Below are 25068 nucleotides of genomic sequence, written 5' to 3'. Positions count from 1 at the left end.
TACCCCCTCAACCCCAGCTTTAATCAAATGTCTCAGTGGCAGAAAACAGCAGGCTTCTTCCACTCTGAAAGGGTAAAATTACATTCTTTCACTTTGCCATAGGACTTGGAATAGAGAAAAATTATGTTAGGCCAATGCTTTTCCAGCAGTGGATCAAATTTAACTTTAGACTGACAAGGGCTGCCATGTAGCCTACTGAACCAGTCTCAATAGATTCAGTCTATGCCTTGCACAGAAAGAATGCTGCGTGCAGTCTGCTTCTTTCCCCTTAGCCACTCCAAGTCAAAGTGTTTGGGGCAAGGCAACCCAGTTTACAGAACCACAGCACATGGTCTGGGTCTGTACTCAAGTACAGAGCAGTGTGGTACTCTGACACTTACCTGGGTACTACTGTCCAGCTCACATTCATTCATGTTCTTCAACTAGAGGCAGTAGTTGCTCCTTAGGAGCTCCAGCCCAGAAAAGGAGTGTGGGTGCCCATGGCAGAGCAAGTGATCTGCCTACAGACACCAGTTTCTGTATGGCTTCCTCCACCTGCATGGAAGTGTCTGCCAGCCACGCTAGTGCGTAGCTCATCTAGGCTTTGCTGCCACGCTCTACCTGATGAAACCCTGAGCCAATCTTTAATGACACAGCCTCTGTTCCTATAGTAACTAGTGTTATTTTTCCCATCTCTAGGCACAGGTGCTTCCCCTCAAGGTCTAAGTTTGGTCTCATTTCACACCTACCACTCACTTCCCCACTGCATAGCTACGTGCCACTCCAAATGAGAACACCTGTCAGTGGACCCTCAAAAGCAGCTGGCTCAGCCACAAGCCAGTGGGAGGCAAAAATGCACAAACCCAACATGCAGGCACATCCTCCCAAGCAGGCTATAGCTGGGAGAACTCCAGGGAAGAGTTTGGCAGTGCAGGCAGTTGGAGCCTTATGGGGGCTTCTAGGTCACTGCTCTGAGGACAGAAGCACAACTGCCCCAGAGAAGCCAGCATGAGAAACATCTGACAGGACAGCCTTCCACCAAGGCTGTTACTCCAGGCTGCCACTGGCACCTTAGCATCATCCAGTCAGGCTCAGGCAAGTCTTAAGGCTACCTTGGAAGGGTCATGCAGGCTAGAATGAATCCCTTCATAAGCCAAAGCCTCTGTTTGCTCCACCACCCCTCCCCACACTGTAGGGACTGTGCTTCCAGCATATAGGCCTTTTACTCAGATAGCACAGGCTTCCCTCAGAGCAATTCTTGTAGGAGAGCATAACAACCATATTTGTCTCCTCAATTTTATAAGGAATAGCACTTGTGAGTGGGCAGGCCCACTATACAAGGCAATGTTTTCCTCAAGTGAGCAGATGATTCTTCTCTAATGCTCATGAATATCACTAACAATATGCACAGTGTTACTGCAGCATCCCACAGGAGTTTAAGTTGCATCAGGAGGCTACTGTGATAAGGACAAAAACCATCCAGGACAGGAGCCATGAGCCTGATTTCAAGCTAAGGCCTCATCCTGAGGGAGCTGACTGCTCTCAGGCTGAAGAGCTGCTGATAGCCTACATGAGGTCATGTACAAAGAGCTCCTTTGTATGGTGGGTGGTTGTTTTCACTGCCCTGAGTGCAAGCTTTACACTCTGGTGTGACTAGCTATGCTTTCCTGCTGTTACTCTTCTACAGCCACAATGCACTAAAGAGCGCAGAGTTGCATTCTCAGTTATCACCAGAAGGGCTTCAGTGCCAGAATACTCCTTCCTTGTACCTACAGGCAGTAAAGCCACCACACAGAGAAAGCTTCACAGGGCTCAAATGTAAGCTGCTGAATACAAGCCTTGACTGCTCATGTGAGCCAGTCAGAAGAGGTAGACAGTGACATACCACATTCATCACATCCTGGTAGTTTCTTTGTGTAAGCAAACTTCTCACAGTGACCTCACACCTTACCCAGAAAGCGCCGGCACAGAAGCAATTCACCCACAGCAATGGCAGCCTTCAGCATTGGGGCAAGAACTTCACAAATGGAAGAGCTCACAAACAAGCATAGGAAGCTTAGAGTTCTACCAATGCAAAGACATAGTTAAGCTTGTAACACAACAAAAAAGTAGGCTTCATAGTTCAAGTTGCAAGTTATATGCTTCTCTGCCAGAGCATCACTTGATGACAAAGCAGTAAGTTACCACCACTGCACACCAAGCTTGGCTCAAGGTCTGCTGTGCCACAAAGTCCCTGATGTTGCATCAGCACCAGAGACCTTGTGGCAGTTGCGGGGGGGCTCTGACAGGAAGGCATCACGCTGTCACACAGGAGGCTGAGTGTGACAGTCAGCATAGCAGCCTTCAGGGATTAGCTTCAGCTTCACCTGTATTGCCTTCATGTTTAGCTTTTAATGTGAGCATAAAGTTTATTGTGTAACACTTAACTGCACTGTCAGATGTGCCAGCCCCAGAAGAACTGGGGATTCAGCAGCCAAGTAGGAGAAAAATGGGGTTTTGTTTGGGGTTTTTTTTGACATAGTAATGTCGCAATTAGTTTGAGATGGCAGGATAAGAACATCTAAGATATTTAAACAGCGGTATTAATATTTCAGAGCTACTATACCACTGAAATGAGGTTTACAGTCATCTTACCAATTGCTTCAGGCCATCTGGAAATGAAAGAAGCCAAGACAGCATCTGCTCTGCACTGATGGCAGTGAAGATTACTTTAGCACATGACTAGAAACTTGAAAACTAGTCCAAGAGGTTATCATTGCAGGTGTTCCACCAGCTACAGAGCTTGCTGCCACCACCAGCAGAAATACATGAGCAGTTTCTTTTTCTGTATCAAATCTTTTGGTGGCCAGAAATCTTTCATTAGCAGCAGAGGTCATTAACATGAGTGAAATATTCTTGTAGCCAGCTCAGCAGCTCAGGCAGTTAAAACACCAATTCTAAGACTACACAGAGCAAGTCAGATCCTACAGTGTTTTCCTGCTTGTTTTAAGACCTTCTGTTCCAATGCTAATGTATTGGAACATAATGTTTCAATACTTCTCCCCACAAGAATTAATCCTGTTCCTCAACACAGTTGCATAACACAAAAAGCAAGTCAGATCAGTTTCTTTGGTGCACATCAAGGAATGCAGCTGTCTAACATTAAAGGTCTAAATAAGAACAAGGAGAAAGATAAATAATTAGTATAGCTCTATATACAATTGGAGCTTCCACTTAGGCAAAAACATCTCTCACCCAGCCGAAACAGTATCTATGGCAAATAGCTTTTGATTAGAGTAATAAATCTGTCCTGTCAGGGGATGCTTTTCTAAATACTTGTCTTTGAGTACTTATTCCTTCCTTAAAATGAGCCTCTCCAACGGTAAGGAAATCTAAAACATTAAAGTGCTTCTGTTGTTACTTATCAGTGTAGACCTTTGCAATGCAAAGTGACAATTAAGCTCAAACCAAGAAACACAATTCAGTCATTGAAAACCTATCCTAAGTTTCATTCTTCAGTTCTAGATCTCCTTCCTATGAGCCCTTTGCTTTATACTTTTATCGTATGTCCTCTTCTAACTTCTTCCCACCATGAAGAACACAGTCTCCCTAATTTTAGTAGAGCATGTGTAAAGACACCTGCTTTGTGGAACCCTCCCAGCAGGGTTGCAGTAAGAACACACAGCAGAACACAGGCTCTTTGGAACAAGCTGTGATGCTGCTTGCCCCTCCAGAGGGAATGGCAAAGCTGCAGGAGCCTTTCCAGCACTTTTTAATGCAGGTTCTTTTTTGGGGTTCTAACTAGCAGCCAGCTGCAGCAGGGAATTCCCATTGCTCTGTGGCACTCCAGTTTATGCATTGGAATCTGTGTGTATCCACTACCTTCCCTTTACAACAGCACTGAACTGGAAGGTCCCCCCCATCTCCAACCAGCACACCTTTCAAGCAGGGATACAGCATGTTTCCATGCGTGAAACTAGGAAGAGAGTGATAGTGACTGCCCTGGCCTCCCCTCCCATTTCTTAGACCTCTGCAGTCACTGCAGGGTACAGATCCCCAATCTTCCAGAAATCCAAGCCCACTCCTAGGACACCTTTTGACTGCTGCAGTCATGTTCTGCTCCTTCTGCAAGCACCCACCATTTTCCTGTGCTTGTATTTGTCATTACTGCCACCAACAGTTCTCTGCCATAAATGGAGCAAGTTCCTAATGGTCAGGCATTATACTCAAAAAGCAGGGGGCCTACATAGATCTATCATTCTGAACTAGAAAGACAAAGGTCACAATTTATTGTCCAGATGGGGGAAAACAGAGCTTAGTGGCACAATCTATTTAATCTGCTATGAAAGAGTACTGCTGAAATGCACCACACAGTAGGAGATGCAAGAGCCAGCCCAGTCAAGCTCCCCATCTATCACTTTAGGGTCAAAGATGGGAAACAGCAAGACCTGGCTGGTCACACAACTCCAGCTCTCATGCCAGCAGAGAGAAAGAGGCACACAGGAAGAGAATATGAATAGAAAGTGAAGCCTGATTATCTTTCTCCAGAAAGCAACATCCTTCAGACAGACATTTTCCAAGTATAGTCAGTTGATGGATTCCACAGTGCTCTTTAGACCTACAAGAACAGAAGTAACCAAGAAATTGCATAACACAACAGAAGCTTTTCTAGAGTCTGTCAAGTGAAGAAACAAGACACACAACAGTATTGGGCTTCCAAGTTATTTCTAGGACACCCAAGATATTAGACTTACTATGGGGCTTCACTTGGGACAGTTGTTATTAACTGTCAGTGGGCCACAGCATATGTGCAAAAGCCAGATGTTTCCTACAGGTCATTGGCACTTCCCAAGTCTAAGGGATTCACGTCACTGCTTGTAGTTTTACTACAACAGGAAACAGCAAGCTTTGTACAACATCTTTTTAGAGCCAGAAGTACCTCAGCAGGCCAATAGATACTAGCTGTATTTGTAATTTAGCTTGGTATTCAAGTAATCATCTTTAACTAACTCACTTCATCTGAAAGTTTGATCCCTTATTGGCACAAGAGATGTAGCTATACCATTTCTCTTCAATACCCTTAGTTTTTCATCATTTTCTGCAAACAGTAGCAAGCCATACTCCTCTGCCTATGTATTCAGCAACAGTGCTGGCTGCCTAGCTTAGCAGCAGCACTACAGTAGTAAGAGGGAAATGCAAGGAGAAAGATCAAGAACTTGCTTCAAGCACTATTGCTGCTCATTTAAACTCATTGAGTAGGATTAAAAAGTGCTGTTCACCTTTAAAAACATTTCAGCTTGCAAATATTGTAGTTCTAGTGCTTACCATATAGAAAAGAAAGTGTAAAAGGGTAAATATCATACTTATCAATTGCATATCTACAAGATCAGATGCCAGAACTGCAACGCTGACCCCCCCTATCCAGGGAGGGTTCCTGACAGGAATACGCTCTTGATCACAAGTCAGCATGAGAAACACTAGCGTAACTTGGTAATCATCATTAAAAAATGAATAATAAAGAATTTTCTTGTGTACATTGGAATCTAAAGTATGCCCCCTTTATACTAATGACAACTTTACTAGCAATGTCTAACCACTAGAAGAGATGAAGCTCAGGGCTTATCATATCGATCAACATGTTTGCAAATGGGTAAACTGAATTCCCCACCTTCACATACACTTAAGCATGACACTTAGAAGGGTGAGAAGACAGGCTTCATGAGTTAAACATCCTGGAAGTTCAGAGCCTTAGATTTAATAGCTCATAAGTTAAAACTTTAAGGCACATCTTTCTACAGAACTGTAGACATCGATGCTCACAACTGATGTTCTCCCCCAGTCACAAAGGGAGAAATAGAAAAGACGGAGAAAGAGCAAAATCAGTTCACTTACTTCAAGCAAAAAGTAAGTCAGTAGTCCTTTGTATTTGGTTTTCCACTCTCCTGAAGTAGCTCCCATTCCAAAGACGACACAGCACAAGGAGCAATTAAGCTGCCTTGTAAAGTACAGTATATAAAAATGGCACGTATGGAAACTGTTTGATAGACAGGCTCTTTGTGCAATTATGCACTGCCATCAGGATTTTTTATTTTGTTCTTTGTTTCAATTGCTCTTCATTAAAGCATTTAGATACCAATGCTGATGAAGGGCTCTAGTCATCCAGCCAGATTCTTACTTATCACCTCAAAGCTCCTCTCTGTTTGGCACCACTCCAATTTTGAGGTTTATGCTTGATATCAGGTAATACAGATAGATGCATAAGAACCCCCATGTTTCCCCATCCTTTAAAACAGGTCTCTAAGAATTTATGGCACACACTGCTGCTGATCGGCCACGTTCTAACAGTTGCTGTTACACATCTGGCCTTAAAGAGGCTACACAGCACAGCTGAAAACCAGTGCAGCTGGTACACTTTCCGCAGCTCTGAGAAGCATTTAATAACCATCATGGTCAAACAGCACTTCTATTCAAAAAACTAGAACATTGCACTAAAGTCCCGTATTGTTACACTTTGGCTGAGCAGGGATTCCAAAGACTCCTGGTCTTGCCTAACCACAGTGTAAGTTAATTAGGTACTACATTTCATAGCGTTTCAGACTGATGGGTCAAGAACGCACGTGGTCAATGCATCCAACATGCCTGCAGAGAGATCAAGTTTTTCCACTTACGCTGAGCTGTGTTTTTATTGCAGCATTGGCTGAAGAACAGCTACTGTTTTGCAGCTTCATAATTGAAAGCTCTCATGCTACTCCACAGTGGTGCTGCAGTGGTAATGTTAGCTCACTGGGAGGACCATATTTAGAAAAGATGTTGGGTTCTCCCCCAGAGCAATGTAATAGTTTGGTAAGTGAAATTAACGGCCCCAGTAAGAGTCTAACATTGTCAGATTAAAAAAACAGAGCTAGACTCCTATGGGGAAAAGCCTGGGCTGAAGGCATCTAGCTTTACTGCAGGGATTCATTTAATCCCTACTTGGGAACACAAAAAAAGAAAAGTCCTAAAGCTATGCGCTGGGAACAGGGGCTACATCAAATGCAAGACAAGCAATATAAAAACACAGCCTGCCAACCTCCCCCCTCCCTTTTTTTTCTGCCATAAATACCACGAAGTTAACACCGATGCACATACTTCGCGCACTCAGCCGGCACCCAGCTTTTAATGAGCGGGGAGGCCCTTGCCAGGACCTGCGCCCGCGGGGAGCGGGCCGGGAGGCGCTGCCTGCCCGCCGCGGGGCGGGGGCGGCCGGGGCTCCCCGGCGGCGAGCGCCGGGGCTTCACCTGCGGCGCTGACAGGGCGCGGGGGCGGCGGGCCGGGGGCAGGGCAACCTGCCGCGGCGGGGCGGGCGGGAGAAGGGCAGCCCCGCCGCCGGGGCGGCGGCTCACTTACCCGGGGCCCCGTGGCTCGGTGGCCGCGACCCTGAGGCAGATGCACCAGCAGCAGCGCCAGCAGGAACGGGCGAGCCCCCGCCCTGCGCCAGGCCCGCGGCACCATCGTCCCTCGGCGGCGGGGCAGCGGCGGGACGGCGGGGCTCTGCGGCCACCGGAGGCGGCTCTCCCGGGCGGCCGCCCCTCAGCCCAGCAGCGGCGTGTCCGTTGGCGGGCGGCGCGCGCGGTGCCCCGGGCCGGCTCGGCCGGCTCTGCCCCCTCCCGCCGCGGCAGGTTACCCGCCTCGGCCATGGGGATGCCCGTTATAAAGCCGCGGCGGGGCGGGGCCGGGCGACACTGACTGCGGCGCACACCTATCGCAGCGCGGTCACGGAGCGCTGCAGCCAATGGCGAGGCGGCAGGGCCCTCCGCCCCGCCCCGCCGCCGCTCCCGGGCGTGAGGCGGGCGGCGCAGGTTGGCCCCGGGCGGCGCGGTGCTGCCCGCAGCCCGGCGAGGACCCGGAGGTGGGCACCTTCTCCGTGCCGGCGGCACCTGGGGCCGCCGCCGCGCCCTCAGCGGCTGCCGAGGTGCATGGGTGCCAGGCAGTCCCGGCAGGGCTGCGGGAGACGCCGAGCCAGCGCGGCCGGCATTCGCCGCGAGGCCGCCGGGCTGCGCCGCTCGCCCCCTCCGCCCGCCTCAAGGGCCTGCTGGGCAACCCCGGCACCAGCCCCGCGGCGGCGGCCGGCCGTGGCGCCGGCAGCTGAGCCCTTCAGTCGGGTCGGGCCAACGAGCAAGTAAATTCGGGATAGGAAATTACCTCATGGTCCACATACCGTTTCCCTTTGGTTCTGCGCTCTGGGGCCAAGGCTGCTGCAGGAACAAGTTCGTGTCTCAGGGAGCGTAGGTCCTCTTGCCACCTCCATGCCAGGGCTCAAAGCATGACTGACCCGCAACCACAGAGACTACCCGTCCCTGAAGATCTTCCCCTGCTTTTCCAAGTGCAAATGTAGACCCACAGCCCGTTGCTCTACACTGACCAGCAAAGCCTAGAGAACTTCTTCTGGAGGTGATGTGCTTGGGGGCTTCGGTAATACATACCTTGCGCCTGCAAAACCATCCCCAGATCAAGTTTAGTATCTCTTTGAGACAGCAAGCCCTAGTATCCCCAGATCAAGTCTGACATCTCTTGAGACAACAAGACCTTCTAGGCTGCATGGGGGTCCCAGTATGTCCAAGCATAACCAGGCGCTCAGTAATGGGAAGCTTGGGTAGAAAGTGAGTGTGGTGTCACACAACAGGTAAGTGGGTGCAGCTGTGGAGCAGGAGCAGGGAAAAAAAGGAGACGCATCTACAGTCAGGGCCCAGTCTCTGCAGGCATGATGGTCCAATTTGGAGCTGAAGAGAGAGCAGTATCGTGGCAGTGTAATGGCAGTAAGCTGTAGATCCTGAGCAATGGAGTTGGAGAGCAATGCCGAGCCTCTGTCTACCCGCTGTCTGAGTGACAGAGGTATCTTGTGAACTGGACTGACTTACATTTACTTCGAGTCCTTCATTTTTAAATTACGAGTTTGATGGTGGGCATGGCAGGGCAGAGGCCCAGTATTTTGCAAAATAATATGCATGGGAGGTCATTGCTGTGCACATAATAGTGATAACAACCTTTTCGTGAGACTGTTTTGCGGTGCTTTTATGGAAACACACACGACATGCAATTCCTTCATACAACATATTTAACTTTCTTTATTCAGTGACCTTACAAGAGGCAATACTCACACTTGTAAAAATTCCCTAGAGTGTATCCGCTAGGTATGGGGAGGGGCTGCTACGCCCACACGAAGAACCTTGTTACACAGTAGAAGTCATATAATTCTGGCATCTTATCAGAGCAAAGCAGGGTGTTTAGCTATAGCGGTTGCTTTAATCTTTCTTTTCTTTAAAAAAAAAGTATTTATTTAAAAAATGCCAGTACGTAACATTTTGTCATTAGCTTAGGCAGGATAATCCGTTTGTTACTCACGCGGCGCTCTGCCAGTATTCATTATTTTTGGCTTGCAGATCTCTCTGGAGCTCCAAACCCGGCACAACATACAAGCCTACTGATGTACCTTAGTCCTAACCCTCACCACTCTGCTATCCTGGTCCTAAGCTTTGCCAGCTCTTCTTCACTATGGGCTGTGGTATCCTCTGATTTTCCATTTCAAAGTCTCTCTGATCCACACCTGAACTTCTGCCATTCCACATGACATGAGCAGAGAGACCTTGAGGGGAAGAGGAGGGGGAGAGCTGGGAAAGCTGAATATGAGTGTCCTTGTGTACATCAGGATCAGCTCTGTTGACGTTGGACAAGTTATACCAGTGCACACCTGACATCTGTGAAAAGACAGGCAGAATCTAGTACAGCTTTGTTGAGGCAGTGATCCCACCACTGAAGTACCACATCACCTCATAGTTAAGTCTTGATTAAATTCCAGTCCAGATAACAATATCCCACTTGCCTACATTCCCCTCTCCAATTTCATAGGGAGTTTTTTTACATCTGACCTACTTTGTGTGATGCCTTCATGTGTTCTTTATCACTTTCACTTTAAACATGAATGTCTTTCTTTGGTGTATTTTCCACAGACAAATCCATGGATACCAGGATCTCTCTGCTACATAAATGCTCGTTACCATCATGAAAAAATGATTGTTTTCCTATTCCCTAACAGAGAATACCAGCTACACTGGAAGCCTACCCTCCAATGCCTATGAGGCCCTGACACCAGCAGCATCTTAACACCAAGTAAAAGTTCCAGAGAGGGTCAGAAATTCCCAATAACTGAACATTTTGACCCCTTTATGGTCAAAGCTGTTCATAACCTTGCAGCATGTACTTCCAGCCTTGACCAATATTCCCATGGTGTTTTTCTGTAGGGACATATATTTCCTTTGCAGATAGTAACTGCCTTAGTGCAATAACCAGGCCAGAAGAGGCTCCATAGCCTGGCCTGTATATCACAACCATTAAATTTCACTGAGCTGTTCTGAGCCCAAAAACCTTAGCAAAGCACCATCCAAGTGGATGGAGGACATCCAGCCCCAGCTCAAAGACACCAGCAAGAGAAAGAATACATGTCTTTACTCCAGTGGTGAATCACCTTCACCACCGAAAATGTGTGCCTAACTCTTCGGCATACTGGGCCTGGTACTCTGGTTGGTATAGCTGCATTTTACTGGTGTGTCATCTTCAAAGAAAAATCTAGGTAAATAAAACAAACTGCCCAAACAGAAAGCTTTGTGCCACTAAATGTCTGTTAATTCTCTCCAGGTTGCTGGCAAGTGGGAAGTGCCTGCCTTGGGCATCAGTGGCATTGCAGAGACGCTGATGAGCCGAGAGGAGGCTAGTGTCCAACCATAAGAGGAATTGGGTGCCTAACCTTCTCGCTTGAGCTCTTCCAAAAATCCCTGCCATCACTCTGAGGATGCAGTGCCAAATGCTGCGCTGGCACTGTGCCACTTCAGTCAGTGGTGTCTCACCAGCGAAGAACTTGCCCAGGGTGTTTAACTGAAAACTACAAAGAGAGAGGGGCACGGAACTAGAAGAGAAGTTGTTCTTCATGTCCAGGCATTTGTACACCAGGCCCAACATTCAGATCCTTCTGAGGAGGATGTAAGCCCAGCCGTAATGAATTCAACTATGCAATGCTGCTGGAGGTAGCACTGAAACTGGTACCGTTGGGGCTTGTTGTGTATACCAGATACAGCCTACAACTTGCACCTCTGAAGACTTACCCCAACATGTGTCTGTATGTGTTGATGATTAATATCTTGTTGCTATGGTACATGCATATCGTGCACCACCGCAAGCCCATGGCACAGGACGTATATATTGGTGGTCTTGACAACTGTTCAGGGAGAACTGTTTGATTGCTTTGATTACTTGCCTCTGCATCTACTTGTCTTGTCCTCGGACAAGTTTCAGAAGATCACTGTCCTCTTTTGAACAGTATTGGCACCCACAACAGAACCGTCATGGGATCTGTCTGCCACAGCTTCCATCAGGGAACGTATCCCCTCTTGCACATGTTTAACAGAAATGATTACTCACACTTTCAATAAAGAATAATCTGCTGCCTCCAAATATGAGCTAATTGCTTTTAGGGACCAAATTAATGCTAATGGTTCTTTTTTAAGTCACTGGATGCTACAATTGCTCTTGCAGCAAGTCTAGATTTAGTTCACTTTTTGTCACAAAAGGAGTAAAGAAGGCGGCGGGGGATTTGCTGTGAGATTGATTGTTGTAGGTTTTAACAATGCAGAATTTAGAGCTATTTTTTTGAACATTATAATCAGAGAATTATCCATTGCTGTCAGACCTTAATTACTGAAAACCTGCAGCAGTGGAAGAGCCTTTTCTACTCTGCTGACGCCCCCAAATCTCCATCCAAAGGCAAGTTCAGGGCAGCCCAGAATAAAGACTGAAAAGCCACAGCTGAGCACGCTCATGACCATATGCAGGTTGGAATAGCAGCCACAGAATAAGAGAGTCTGTGCAGTCACCCTAAAATGAGAGAGAAAACAATTTCCCCAGCTTCCCAGACACAGGTTGACTATGGGTGTAGTGGGGAGGAGTAAGTTTGACTCATAGTTATTATGAGGCTGGAAATCAAAAGTCCTTGAGTTTGAAAAGATTCACATCACAGCACATGGCATTTTTACAGTGTCATCCCACTGTCAGCACAGTTGCTGCTGTGGGCAAAGTATTCACACTTGTTAAGATGTAGAGACACATTGCTATTAGCATGTCTTGGGGTGTACTTGCTGGATTATGTCAACAAAAAGGAGTCTCAGCTTCTTAGGAAAGCTAATTAAAAATATGCCTGAATGAAACAGAAACCCTTTTAGCAATAGTAAGTGTCTTATGGGGCTTTTCATCCTAGAAGCTCTTTGCAGAATGTTCACTTGTTCTTGAACAAAAAGCTTTGTTAAAAATATGACAGGATTGCAAGTCTTTTTCCATGAAATCCATCTAGAGTCCACCACTTCATTCATTATACTTCATATAGAAATTCTGTGCAGAGCTTTTCTCTAGAAAGTATATTAAATTGTGTGGGTCCTGGCTGGACTTCTTTAGTATCCCAAAGAGTTGCTAGTAGTTCTGGTTAGTGCCCCATCACTGCCAAACCCTCACCTCTCACTAGTGCCCATCCACCTGATCCTACTACCCAGCCATACCTTCATGCCCTTATGGTATTCCACCACAGGAAGAGGTTGTTGGCCATACACCAGTATTATTATGAAAACAAAACTAAACCCAAAAAAGGAATGCAGTGAAGTGCAAGATGCAGTAAAGAGGCAGTAAAGCCCATTTGAGCCTCAGTATGTTTTTTCATGGTGCTGAAGCACATAACTATTTTTAAGGATGGAACCGCTACAATGACCTGGCTGATGTTAGCCTGTAATCTGCCAGCTCCTTGAAAACAAGGATGTTCTCCTTTTTTTGCCTTGAAAACAAGGATATGCTCCTTTTTTGCCTTGAAAACAAGGATATGCTCCTTTTTTGCCTTTTTACTCTTACTTATGTTTTGCAAATGCTAGGGTATAATGTTGAGAATCGGTATGAGGCCCAGTGCAGTGGTGGTGAATGATGGGTATTTATGTGGCATTGGAAAATTAAATGACTCTTCCAATAATCTATCTAACAGATTTCTAATGTTCATTGTGCACTTTTTTGAATTTTATGAAGTAAATATAATATCACTCCAGGCTCCAAAAAGAATGCCAATCGACCATATCTTTAACCTTTAGAATCTTTAAAAGTACTTAGGGACTTGCCAATTTTTTTTTATTTTGAATCAGCTATGAGATTGAAGTTGGGTTGGACTCCATATGGACTCCAGAAGAGAGGCGCTCTGTTCCAACCTCATTTATCAATCTTATCAAGGCAAGGCTTCTTTCTGCTCATCCTGTCTACCTGGGTGGGATAGATGGAAAGTGGGTGGGGAAAGAAATACCTCCACGCTGAAATTTTGAGGACTGGGTACTCTGGGCTGTAAATGTGAGGGAGAGCAGGTGGTGAATCTCCCACACGTCAACACTCTGCCCATGCGGAGTGGGCTCACCATCGAAAGTGCAAAAGAAGTGTGGGAGGGGGGATCATGCCAGGGCACATGGAAGGCAGGGTCTCTTTCCTGACCTCCCCTCCATGTGATCCTCCACCAGCACAGACAACAGCAAAAAGGAGGAAGAAGCTGAGGATCAGGCCCTGCAAGCTCAACAAGTCATCACATTGGGATTATTTTTTGTCGCTTGAGCACATTTACCTTGCCTCAGAGAGATACTCAGATGACTGGAATAAAGTATTTTGTGTCATAGGTTGGCACCCCCCTCATCTGCCTCCTTCCATCAGCAGTACTTATCCTCAGGAAACTCAGAATCAGAATTGTATCCTAAATGGCGTGAAAGCAGGTCAGAAACATACTTCAGCAAAGAAGCCCTGGCATCATATTAGACACTCTTTGTCTTCCGAGTTGGGGAGGCGAAATGGTGAGAAAACAGCAGGATACAAATTCTGAGATGCCTTGATCCTGCAATTTTTCATCAGGGCCAAGAGTAACACTTGTTATCGGACAGGCAAAGTTTGTTTTTTCTTCCCTACCAGTTTCTTAGCACTGATTTAGGCTTCACATTGACACCAGCAAAACTGCACTTAAATCACAGCCTTGAGAACCAGCTACACGTATCCAAAGCTGAGCAGAGTTCAAACCTCAGCCCTGTGCTGATACAGAGTCTTTTCTGTTTTAAATTGCCCACCCACTCACTATTCCCAGCTGCCGAGCCACATAACGTTCAAAGACCACACACAAGGTGCAAGAGCAACAGGGGCCTGTTGAAAATTAAAGTGCAACAGCTTAGTCAAGAGGATAGGCTCCAGCACTGCTGCCTAGAAAATGGGGGCAAGGAATGAGGACGGAAGGGCAGATGGAGACCGTGGGATATCCGTACAGAGAGTGATGGGAATCTACACCGGAGTGTGTTTTACAGAAATCCCCTACCCTCAGCTCACAGATCAACAGAGACACAGAGCTTCCTGTATGAAGACAGGCAAGAAGCAGCTCAGAAAGGGAGGTGGTGCTTTCCACAGGGTAGAGGTGATATTGGGGTCCCAGGATTTGTCCTCAGCTTGGCTGTTGACTTGCTAAAAGGACCTGGAGCCAGCCAAAAAACCTCTCTGTGCCTTATTTCCCCCTCTTGAGCAAGTGTCAAGAAGTGTAAGAACCTCACGTGAATGTCATACTATCTCCCACAGCCCCTGACAGGCAGTAAAATTGTCAAAGCACTCTGGTTTCTTCTCTACAGTGCTGCTGCTGAAGGGACCTTGCTCTGAAAAGCACTCGTTTGAATACCATGTAGTAGAGTCACCTATTCCTCTTCATCCCATTCTAAGAGCATGTTACCATCAAAAACTGGAGAGTGTTGCGATACCGTTCAGCAGTGACGCAAAAACAGGAGCAGGTCAGCACTGTCACCCATCATGGTGCAGCACCCCACTTTTAGAAAAGAACGGGGCCCTTCTGCTGACCCCTAGGCTAGGATTCGTAGGGTCCTAGGCAAACTGGTGAAAATCGACCTTATCCTGAACATATCTGCTCAGATGGCCGACTTTGCTATGATTTTGCACAAAAAGAGACTGTTCACCTCAAAGCATTTTAAAAACATTCTTAAGTTTTGTCCCGTTGCTTCTATACATAAAGAATGTGTGTTTGTATGTTTATACATCAAGATTTTGTGCTTAGTCGCTAACCAAGGCTAAATACTTAAAGGCTGAGTCAAGCTGTACTCTAAATGTGGGCTATTTTACCCACCGCTAAATGAAACGGCTTCACAAGGCAATGTTGTAAGGGCACACGGCACAGCCCAGCTGTCGGAACAAGAAACAACGAAGGTGGTTTCTAACAGAAAGCGCTCAGGGTGTTTGAAGAGGCAGACTGCCAGGGCTCTACGGGTATCATCCTACTCCCTAGTCCTCAGCTGGGACAGCAGCTCAGGAGAGATGAAAGGAGGAAAGATGAAACACAACACGCCACGAACTTTCTTACTGCAACTCTGATTACTGCTAGCAAAAGAAAGCAAGCCAAGGAGACATTGGAAGGAAAGACTCACTCAAGTACCCCATACCAAATGCTCTGGTTTGAACCCAGAGCCACGTATCGTAGCTAGTATCTGTAATCATCTCAACTAGAACCACAGATACAAAAGTGCTTGCAGCATTTTCAGGCTCTTACATTTGATCCCAGATTTGGGCTTCAGAACACGTTGGGCAATAAACAGAGCAAAAGCTATTGAGACTGGAATTTCAGTAGTTAATGCTATTGCTCTATTAATTTTGCTACCTTCTTAAAAAAATGGTAAATGTACAAAAAATATAGGTGTACATGCATACCACTTCCTTCTTCTGACCCTGTCAGAAACTCGGTGCAGAAAGAAATGTTCCAGCACACAATCGCCTGCAACCAGCTTTTTGAAATATCCCACTGTGATACATATCAACCTTTTTCTTTTGATTGATAGGCTTTGCTAGGGAAACACGGCAGAACAGATGTGTGTGCATGGGTGCCATCAAATGAATTTTAACGCTCTTTCTCCCCCACCCACAGGCTTATAAAATTATTCTGGAAGACATGCGAATCCTAAATAATGGGGGAGGGGAGACTGGGGATTAAGGGAAATCTGAAGAAAGTAGTATAAAATTGCACTGAAAGCAAAAATCCTCCCACCATAACCTACCCTTGTCCACCCCTGTGTCAACAAATATGCAACCAATTAATGTAATTGCAGAGTTATTTATGGCACACAGGAAAGTGTAGTCAGGGACCCTGAGAAACAAGGTTGTAGGGATAGGAACGCCTGGGTTTCCCCCTCACCCCCTCCTTTGCAGATGTTTAAGTTGACTTGTGGTGTCCATGTGTCTCATAACCAAGAGCCTGTCTACTTTGCAGGTGTTGCTTGCTGCATGGGGGTGGGTGAAGTGGATGAAAGGAGACCTGGAAAAGGGTTGTGGTGTTCTGATTTCAAACTGTGACCAAAAGATATTGGTTGGTTTTAGATATTCCCCCCCTGCTTTGCAGCCTACAAAAGCCCCATACTTAATCCCTTCAGATGACCCTTCCGACAGCAGCAACAACATTTGAACACAACAGGGGAAAAAAAATTTCTTAACTCCATGATTTGATTGTTCAGGGTGACAGTTTTGTTACTGTTCAATGCCCTGCACAAGAGAGGTTTTAATTAGAGCTATTGAGTGGTTTGAATTGGCACAATTAGGGTCAGCATTAATGATTGCTGCATGTGTTCTTTTGAACAGTAAGGGCTTTTTTTTGCCCATGGACAGGAGGGGGTAGCAGCTAATGAACTAGGAGAGTGCAAATTATCTCTGCAAAGCTGGGGCAAGTGTAATACACACTGGGGATGAAGCAGAGAGCAGGAAGAGAGACCACAGCTTGTGGGGCTGATCCAGAAGACTTCCCAGCAGAGTGCTGAGCACCATCAGCCCCCGCTGCTTGCCATTTGCTTCCTCAGGTGCTGAGGCTGTATAGAGCACTGACAGCCCTTGCATCGCAAGGGAAGACTTCAGAGAGGCAAAGCATTTGCAGTGTTTTCGTACTGAAAAATACAAAAGGAGATGGGAAAATCGCTGCAGTCTACTGAGAACAGTAGTCTCCTTCAAAAACACGGACGTGCGCATGCAAATTGGTACTCTCATGAATAGGCTTGTAGGCTTTACCCACCTCCCATTCACTTCAGTGGGATACCGGATCAGTTCAAAGAAACACAGCCACATAAGCTAGCTAGCTAGCTAGATATATTTGCGTACAAGCACCCCTCCTGTGTGCGTGTGTAAACACCTCCCAAATACTCAGACCTGCCTTAACTGCACTGCAGGTGGATGCCAGAGCCCCATGCATACGACAACTCTGCCAAAGGCTGCTCCCCCCGCTGCTGAAAACACAAGAGTCGTCACAGCACGTGCAACTTGACTTAAAGAGAAGACCTCCTGAGGGCATATCTATGGTCTCCTCAGAACTTGCAGGTCTCCTGAAATGTGGCCATTACACAGCCTCTTCCTGACCCACACGGTCTGTGAAGGTATGCAGAAAAGCTCCTGGGTTGTAGGAAGAATACACTCCCATGCCACTCCTGCAGAGTCCAAGAGGCCTCCCTTCCACTTAGCTGCTTGTTGGAAAAAGGGCAAGTAGGTGGTGTTGACACCAACCATGTGGGTGCAGGGACTGACAGCACCTGCCCCACTCCTGTGAAGAGCCCCCATTGCCGCTGGGCCACGCCGGTCCTCCCAAAGCATGAGCTTTTTTGCTCCAGACTGGAACAAAGCTTTCTGAGTGCTCTCCATTTTCTAAAAAGAGCTTTCGGTCAGGCATTATATTAGAACCACAGGCCTCTCTGCACCTTCGAGCTACAGAAAGAGTTTGTTCACATGCCAGCTCCCCAGCATAGCGGTTCCTCGCTACCCTCCACCGTGAGCAGCAAGAGACAGCCATTCCCCACTTACATGTGCAACACATGCCTTTTTACTAACAGTGGGGTGACCTTCTGAAGGCTGAATCTGCCTAGAAGTCCTTTCTGGCCTCCAAAATACAGATAGGGCATCACTGGTAGGGGTACCTGTGGGCCTGTCTCAGGTCTGGCCGTACCAGCAGAGTCAGATGCTGGCGCTGGTGTTTTGTTCTGGCCCCTGAATACCTGTGTAAGACAGCAGGCCTGCTGTAAAATGTCACTTCTAATTGTCTGCAGTAGCAATGTCTCCTGAACATGACCCAAAGCTGGCGAGACATTGTCAGGCACCACACATCAAAGAAGAAGTTGATTCTTCAGCAAGCTAAGCTAGTTGGTAGAGCAGAAGAGAATAGCACATATGTATATACTGTCAGAGGGCTGATCCTCATACGTTTTTTAGAAAACATTTTCAGCCAAACTTTCTGCAGCCATCCCAGAGTCTGGCCACCAACAACTAACCACTCAAATTTTTGAGGCCAAGCACTAGTATCAGCCAAGGCTGCGCATCCCACCAGTGCCTGTGTTGGCAAAGCAAGTAAAGCTATGTGCACAACTGGAGTGGAGAAGCTGGGTGAAATCCTGGGTGTGCAATCTCAGTTGGGAACTAGCCAGATATGTCACCTTTCATATAAGCAAAAGAAGACAAAGGTGCCCAAAATATGGAAAGAATGGGACTCTTTGGTGTGGTTAAACAGAGTTTTCTGTGTACTGTTAGTAGGTGTTTTCAGCTATTTCAATGTCTCACTCTCTCTCTAAACATAATCTGCTCCTCTAAAAAAAAAAAAATCCCATTTCTCTGGCTTTTCTTAAGTTGGTGATGTAAATGATATTATTCTTACTTAGGATACGCAGTAGCCCAACACATTGGGGAAATAATCACAGGCCAAGATCTTGCCATGCAAAGAGAGGACAAACAGATGATTTATGCCCAAAGAGCTCATACTCTGTAGGCCTAAACCAGCAGAAGTTTAGTCTGCAACATGAAGATTAACCAGTGATGCTGTTGCAATCCATTTGTAGCCTATGGATGGATACAAATCGAATGGGCACTCACATCTAGGACAGTCTCGCTTAGTTCTCAAGGTAGAAAACAGTAGCCTGACCTAGACCCCTTCCCCTCAGCAGTTGGTTACTTACTCATTTGTCACATCTGTGGCTTCACAAGTTCTTTTCCTTATTACAATTTTTAGTGGTGCTAATGCCCAAGATCCATGAGAGCCGATCTCGTAAAGGATCTTTCCCCATGTGTGCCAGCCTCCAGGACACGAAGTGCCCAGCAGCGTCATGCAGAGGACTGCTATTGCCGGCGGGATGGATGGCAGGAGGGCAAGAGCAGAGCTGCAGCGACCACTGAACCACAGCAGCCGCCTGGGGCAGGGCTTTACCCCTGGCAGCAGCATGGTCCTCTTGCCACTGAGCAGCACAGCTTCATCTCACCTGGCACCCCTGAGTGGAGAAGACATCCTCCTGCCCTGAGCTGGCCAGGAGGAACTGGTTCCACCAGGACTCAGCAGAGAAGCAAAATTGGAGTGCCAGGGGAAGGGCAGAGACACAGGGAGCATCTCACGAGTGCTTTCCCCTTTTGCCATTGGCTGCTTTCGCCTCCTCTCCCCCAAGTCTCTCTCATAAGGACTTCGACTGTTCCCACGTCCAGCATTTTGGTTTGGGCAGACATCCAGCATTGCTTAGTAGATCCAAAATGACACCTCACACATTCTTGAAGGTGCGAAAGAAACAACCAAGCTGAATCATTTCACCACCCTCAGAGTACTAGAGGTGATACCATAGACTTGCCAAGGAACGTGCAAGGACATCCACAAACATTTCACGACCACCTTCTTTGAGTCTGCTTTGTTATTAAACAGCCATGAGTTTTGGCATTAGCTGGAAAGCTGAACGTGCAACTGCTCAGGGACGACCTCTGCCTTGACTTTCTTATCAAATATCCTCAAAAACGCAAGACTTTTCAGTGAAGGCTTAGATTTACATTGTCAAATAAATATATTAATAGTCTTCATATAGAGCATTTACAAGCAAATAATAATGCTGCAGCCTGGAGGATAGGGATGGTGATAGCACAGCAGGCACCAGGCTGTCAGCTGAGCCCTGGCCTGAGGTTGAGCTTCCTGGAAAGGGTGTGGAAGCTAATGGACGTCACAGCGGATGTGACATGTGGAAAGCTGGATGTAGAGGGAATATTCTGAGAAGCTGGCAAAAGCTACAGACAGTGCTGAGAGGCCCGGCTGGATCCCTCAGGTGTTTAAGGGGGAGGTGTGTGAGAAACAGCCAAACCACACAGATAGCTGGAGGGGAGCCCTGGGGACATTCTGGGAAATAGGATCTTGCCAGGCCAGTGTTCCTGGTAAACATACTGGTAATAGCACATGAGGCTGAGATAACCTGGCTAGCAGTATCAGAAATACCAAATTCAGGCATGGATATGGCAAAACTATGACTAATGAGGAAAAAGTAGCTAGATGCAGGTTGTCTCTTTGGCTTGAGATTTAGACTGAGAAAGGGAGATGCAAAAAGAGGGGTCAAGAAACACAAAAATGGATAATAAGATATGTAACTCATGTGGCTGAGGGTGTCTGGGGGCACTTGTCAAGCAGCTCTGTGCTTGATCACTGCAGCTGGAGCCAGACAATAAACCAAACCCCTTGTTCTGGCCATGCCAGACCATGACCAGAAGAGTCAGACCTTCTTCCACCACGGGCAGAGGACAGGGCTTGGCAGTGCAGGGGGAGGTGCTTTCACTTGCTGTCAAGTAAACACCAAACACCTAGACGGACAGACTGAGCATCCGGCATCACCATGGTGGTGCCTATTCCAAGTCTGACGGCATTAGCAGCTGCCCACCACTTTGTAACAGGTGGGATTTAGGGGGTTTCTGTTTTTTTGATTTTCAGTTCAGTTAATACAGATAAACTCTCAGGACTAAAGAAAGTGCCTTGTCTACCTTCGAACTCATGGTCTACGCTCAAGAAAAGTGTCTTCCAGAACAATAATTTGCACTGAGAAATCAGTATTTCCTCTCCTTTGCCTTAGTGCAGGCACTGATTAGGAAATATAAAATATGCAACGAGCCTGTCTGTCTCTGAAGTGATACTTAGGAGTTCTGCAAGCACTCCCAGCAGAAGCTGTAAATGCAGACTTCAAAAATGTGTCAGGAGAAGCAAGTTACCCAGAATTTACTTAATCTGAGCTTTGGCTGAAGTTTTGATACAGTCTTACTTTACTGGAATTAGACTACCCATCTTCAACTTAAAAGAAATACATTTTGACTTTAAGCTCCACAACATTTCATTCACCATCCCTCAGGTCACCTATAAACCAGCAGAGACTTTGCTTTGCCTAATTTATCCTTATTGGTTTTTGCCATACCACTGAATTTCTGTGCTGCAGCCAGACCAGCACAACTTGCAAGCAGACCGTTTAAGCTACAGTGATGAACGACCTCCTGGAGACTAAGCTGTGAGGCATCTCTCCTTGGCCTGAGTATTGAGCAGTGAATTTCCCCTCACAGCCTTTCCTCCATGTTCCCAGATCTCCTTCCCCTGGCCAGTCCAGATTTTGTCCTGGCTTGGAACTTGTGTAGGGAAGCCAGTAGCCCTCAGCACCCAGAACTTCACCTCTTCTTTCCTAGGGGAGACTGCTCCTGTTCCCTTACCCTCTGCTGTAACCTCTTCTGAAGGCAGCTTTTCTTCCAGCCTCACTACAAGGAAAATAAGTTACTCCAATTCTCTATGTAAGAGCACTTTGGAAAACTCCAGCATTGCCAAAACACTGGCAGGGGGCTGAAAGAAGCCAAATATTTTGCTGAATGCTCTCTTGCAGAACAGAAACATGTGCAAAGCCGGACTCAGTATGTCATCAAATTCATCAGATATGATAACCAATATCCACTGCATGAGAAAGCCAGAGAAAGCTGGAGATCTTTAGCACAGCTGGCAGAGGGAACCACCATGAAGAATTCTCCACAATTTGAACTACTTATCCAGTTGCCTTTTTATTTAATTGCAAGAAACATCCCTTTTGGCCACCCCAGGTGGGGTTTTTTCCCACCGTTAAGGAGATTTTTCAATATTGTTGCCTTGGTTTGGGGGAAGGGTAGGTTTCTCCTTTTGTCATATCAAGCTCCCTTCTCACATAAAAGAGAAATGTCAGGCAGACAAGTTCATTTTCAGTCACATCTGCTTCCAGAGCAGAGCTCTTCCCCTGGTTAACCAGTGGGACGGATCTGAAGACATGGGTCAGGAGGCGTGTCGGAGTAGGCTCAGACAACAAGGTGATAGGCTTGAAAAAGGGCTGCTGATGTCAGGAAAAAGCAATGAGAAGAGCAGCAACATGAACTGCATGATAATTTAGGAATACCATCATGAATTCTGATGTAAACTGTTCAGATTTTTGTAGGTAAATCCATCACTCAATCCACAGCCACAACGAGCTTGTATGCAAGGGTTTCTGCAGCCTGGGAGGGCAGCAGATCTTCCCACCTGCAGGATAACAAACAGCACCTTTGCAAAGGTCATAGTGCCCAGCAGCCCAACCCCTTCACCACCACCCTGGCCAGGCTCTGATACCATGTTAAGTACCACATACAGCAGCGGAGCTGGCTGGAGAAAAAGCACATCCATGTATGACTTCTAAACTTCCCAGAGTTCCTCCTTGCACTGATTTCTCAGCAAGCCTGAGAATGTCTCCACTTATTGGAGACCCTACAAGAAAGGGGGATTTGTCACCAAAGGAGCATACTTCGTATGCAATACCAGTTTAGAGTGGTGTGAAGATTCTGTAAAAATACGAGCTAGAGCTATGGTCTTAACTGATTGGGGAGCCACTCCTCACTTTCTTCAGCTGTCCCATTTTCATTGCCTGCAGATTACTGACCTTCCATTTGCCTCATCTCCTCCACTCTTGAACTGAACCAACTCAACATAGCCTTCCTTGGTGCTACAGCAGCTAGTGGCTGTAAAGCAAGATCTTGCACAAAAAAGGTAGGAAGTCATGAAAAACCAGCATTTTAGCTCAGTCCTCAGCTGGCAAACATCAGCAGAGCTGATGCTGGTGGTGTGGCACCAGGTCCTTCAGCTAGGACCAAGGTCCAGGAACAAACCAGCACAATCCTGCTATCCAGGCAGCTCTGAACGTGAGTGCCTTAGGGCTTCAGCACTGTCATGATGAGGTAGCCCCAAGGAAAGCTTCCCACAGGGAGTTATGGCAGGGGCATGGATAGATGGTAGAACCTTAAATATAGTGCAAAGAAGATCCGGTGATCCAACTGTAAGTTCAAATGAAGAACATTTGTTGGGTCCTCTAGCTAATGAAGTATTACAGGCTTTCTGAGAAGCCAGTCCTTATTGGCATATCGGTTAAGGTCCAGCTAGCTCATGCTGTAGGATACACAGAGCCTGCCTGGAGACACTCCTTCATTGCCTGCAATAGACCCTAGGTCTGCTCAGGTGTCTGGGGAGCTGATCTCCTCGGGTCCTACAGTCCTTCCCCTTCCAGTGGGTAAATTACCAGCTGTCTAGCTACTGAGATGTCTAGCACATTACTCTCCTTCAATGAAAAGCAAAATTGGAAAGATGAGCAAATGCCTCTCAAAATAATAACACCATGCAAATGAGGGGTGGGGAAAAAAAAAAAGAGGACTTTAAAAGCATGAGCAGCAATTGCCCAAGCACAGGCACCACTGCATGGAACTCAGATGCTGAGAAACAGCAATATTGCAGCAAGTGCAATGACCTTTCCTTTAAAACTGCTTAAAGCCAGTATCTCGGAATTTGGCTGGGGCAAGATGGCTAACTCACTCTTCTGAAAAACATCACATTCACCTTGGCAAGAACAGCCACTAGAGAATTAACTTATTCTTACGGTTTTTAAAAGAACGACCATGCACAGTTCATAGGAAGAAAGTCCTTTCACTATCAGCTTTCCCAAAGGTAGCTGTACTCTGAGAGGGTAGATATCTTGGTGGGGGGAGGCAGGAACAATTGGCTGGGGGCAGGCCAGGGAAAGAAATAATAACAGCATTGATCCTCATTTTTTGACACAGCAGTCAGTGAAGCAGGTTGCAATGCAACAACTGTCATTTGTCCCTGCTGAGGGCATGTAAGGTAAGTGAGGTGATGCACCCTCTGGAGTCCTCCTGGTCCCAGAGAGAATCGAGATGAATGGCTTCAGCTGGGTGTCCAGCTTTTGGGAAGCTTGTTAGGCAGGGAGGGTCCCATCTCAAGAGCTGCAGGATTGGACTCCCCCAGATGTACAAGGGGTAAAGCCTGTGGCATTATTTCTTGCTTCTTACGAATCTAGATATCATTGGGCTTAACAGCAAACAAATTTTACTCTTCTGCCAACAATTAGCTGAGTGCATGAGTGTTGCCAGGTCATATTAGCACTTACGGAGTACCTTTCCCACATAGCCATTGCTGTGATTTACCAGAGAAATCATCTACAATTGCCACAATCAGAACTAAAGGCAAAACTTCCACTGCCCAAGCGTGGTATTTCCCTGTGTGACCTCAGCTCCACAACATCCCTTAAAGGCAGCGATAGCTACGACCAGACTTCACAAAAGGATGCTTAACTAGACTGTCACATATGTGTAGGTTACTGAGCAAAATAAGGAGCTAATTTTCCAACAGCGATTAACTAAGTTCAACTCTGAATTTGAGGTGAGATTTCTACTGGATATACCGGCCTTCATGGTTTCTGTGCTGACATTTCATGCCCCCTCCCCACCACCTACTTTATCTCTCCAAGCCACAACAGCCTAGCAAGGGGCTGGTCCACCCTGCCTCCCACACAGCTCTCTGTGCTCCCAAACCACTACCGGTGGCAATACCCGTTTTCTTCACCAGGCCAGCAAGGATCCAGCCTCACCTTCACATCCACAGGTGTGTTTGCAATTAGAATAACTTTTATTATTGTTATATTATGTGAGGCCTGAGCCTTTAGGCTGCAGCAGTCTAAGGAGTGCAAAGCTGGGAATCTGAGCAGGCATTCGCACAGCACCCATGCCATGCTGCCCAAGCCACAAGACAGGCAGGGAAAAGGTTCCCAGCAAAGGATAAAGAGCAAAACAGAGTCCAGCAGAGGCACTTGTATTCAGACTAGTCCTCATCAAGTTCTGTCCTTCCCCTCGCATCATTCTCCCGAGTAGGAAAAAAGATCGGTAACCTCGTCTGCTCTC

The 25068-nt window shown here is 46.8% G+C and overlaps 1 protein-coding gene across 1 annotated transcript in view; it reads right to left on the bottom strand.

Annotated features, from left to right (window-relative positions):
* Positions 1-413, bottom strand: part of SMOC1 (SPARC related modular calcium binding 1) — a 135039-nt gene extending 134626 nt beyond the window's left edge. Inside the window, exon 1 of the mRNA XM_059819561.1 lies at positions 381-413. Within this exon, the coding sequence (XP_059675544.1) occupies positions 381-413 (33 nt within the window). The remainder of the gene's footprint in view (positions 1-380) is intronic.
* Positions 414-25068: the final 24655 nt, after the last annotated feature.

Source organism: Gavia stellata, chromosome 7 (assembly GCF_030936135.1).
Source record: "Gavia stellata isolate bGavSte3 chromosome 7, bGavSte3.hap2, whole genome shotgun sequence".
Taxonomy (NCBI): domain Eukaryota; kingdom Metazoa; phylum Chordata; class Aves; order Gaviiformes; family Gaviidae; genus Gavia; species Gavia stellata.
Note: the sequence above shows the minus strand (reverse complement) of the source record. Positions and strands in the feature narration are given on the sequence as shown.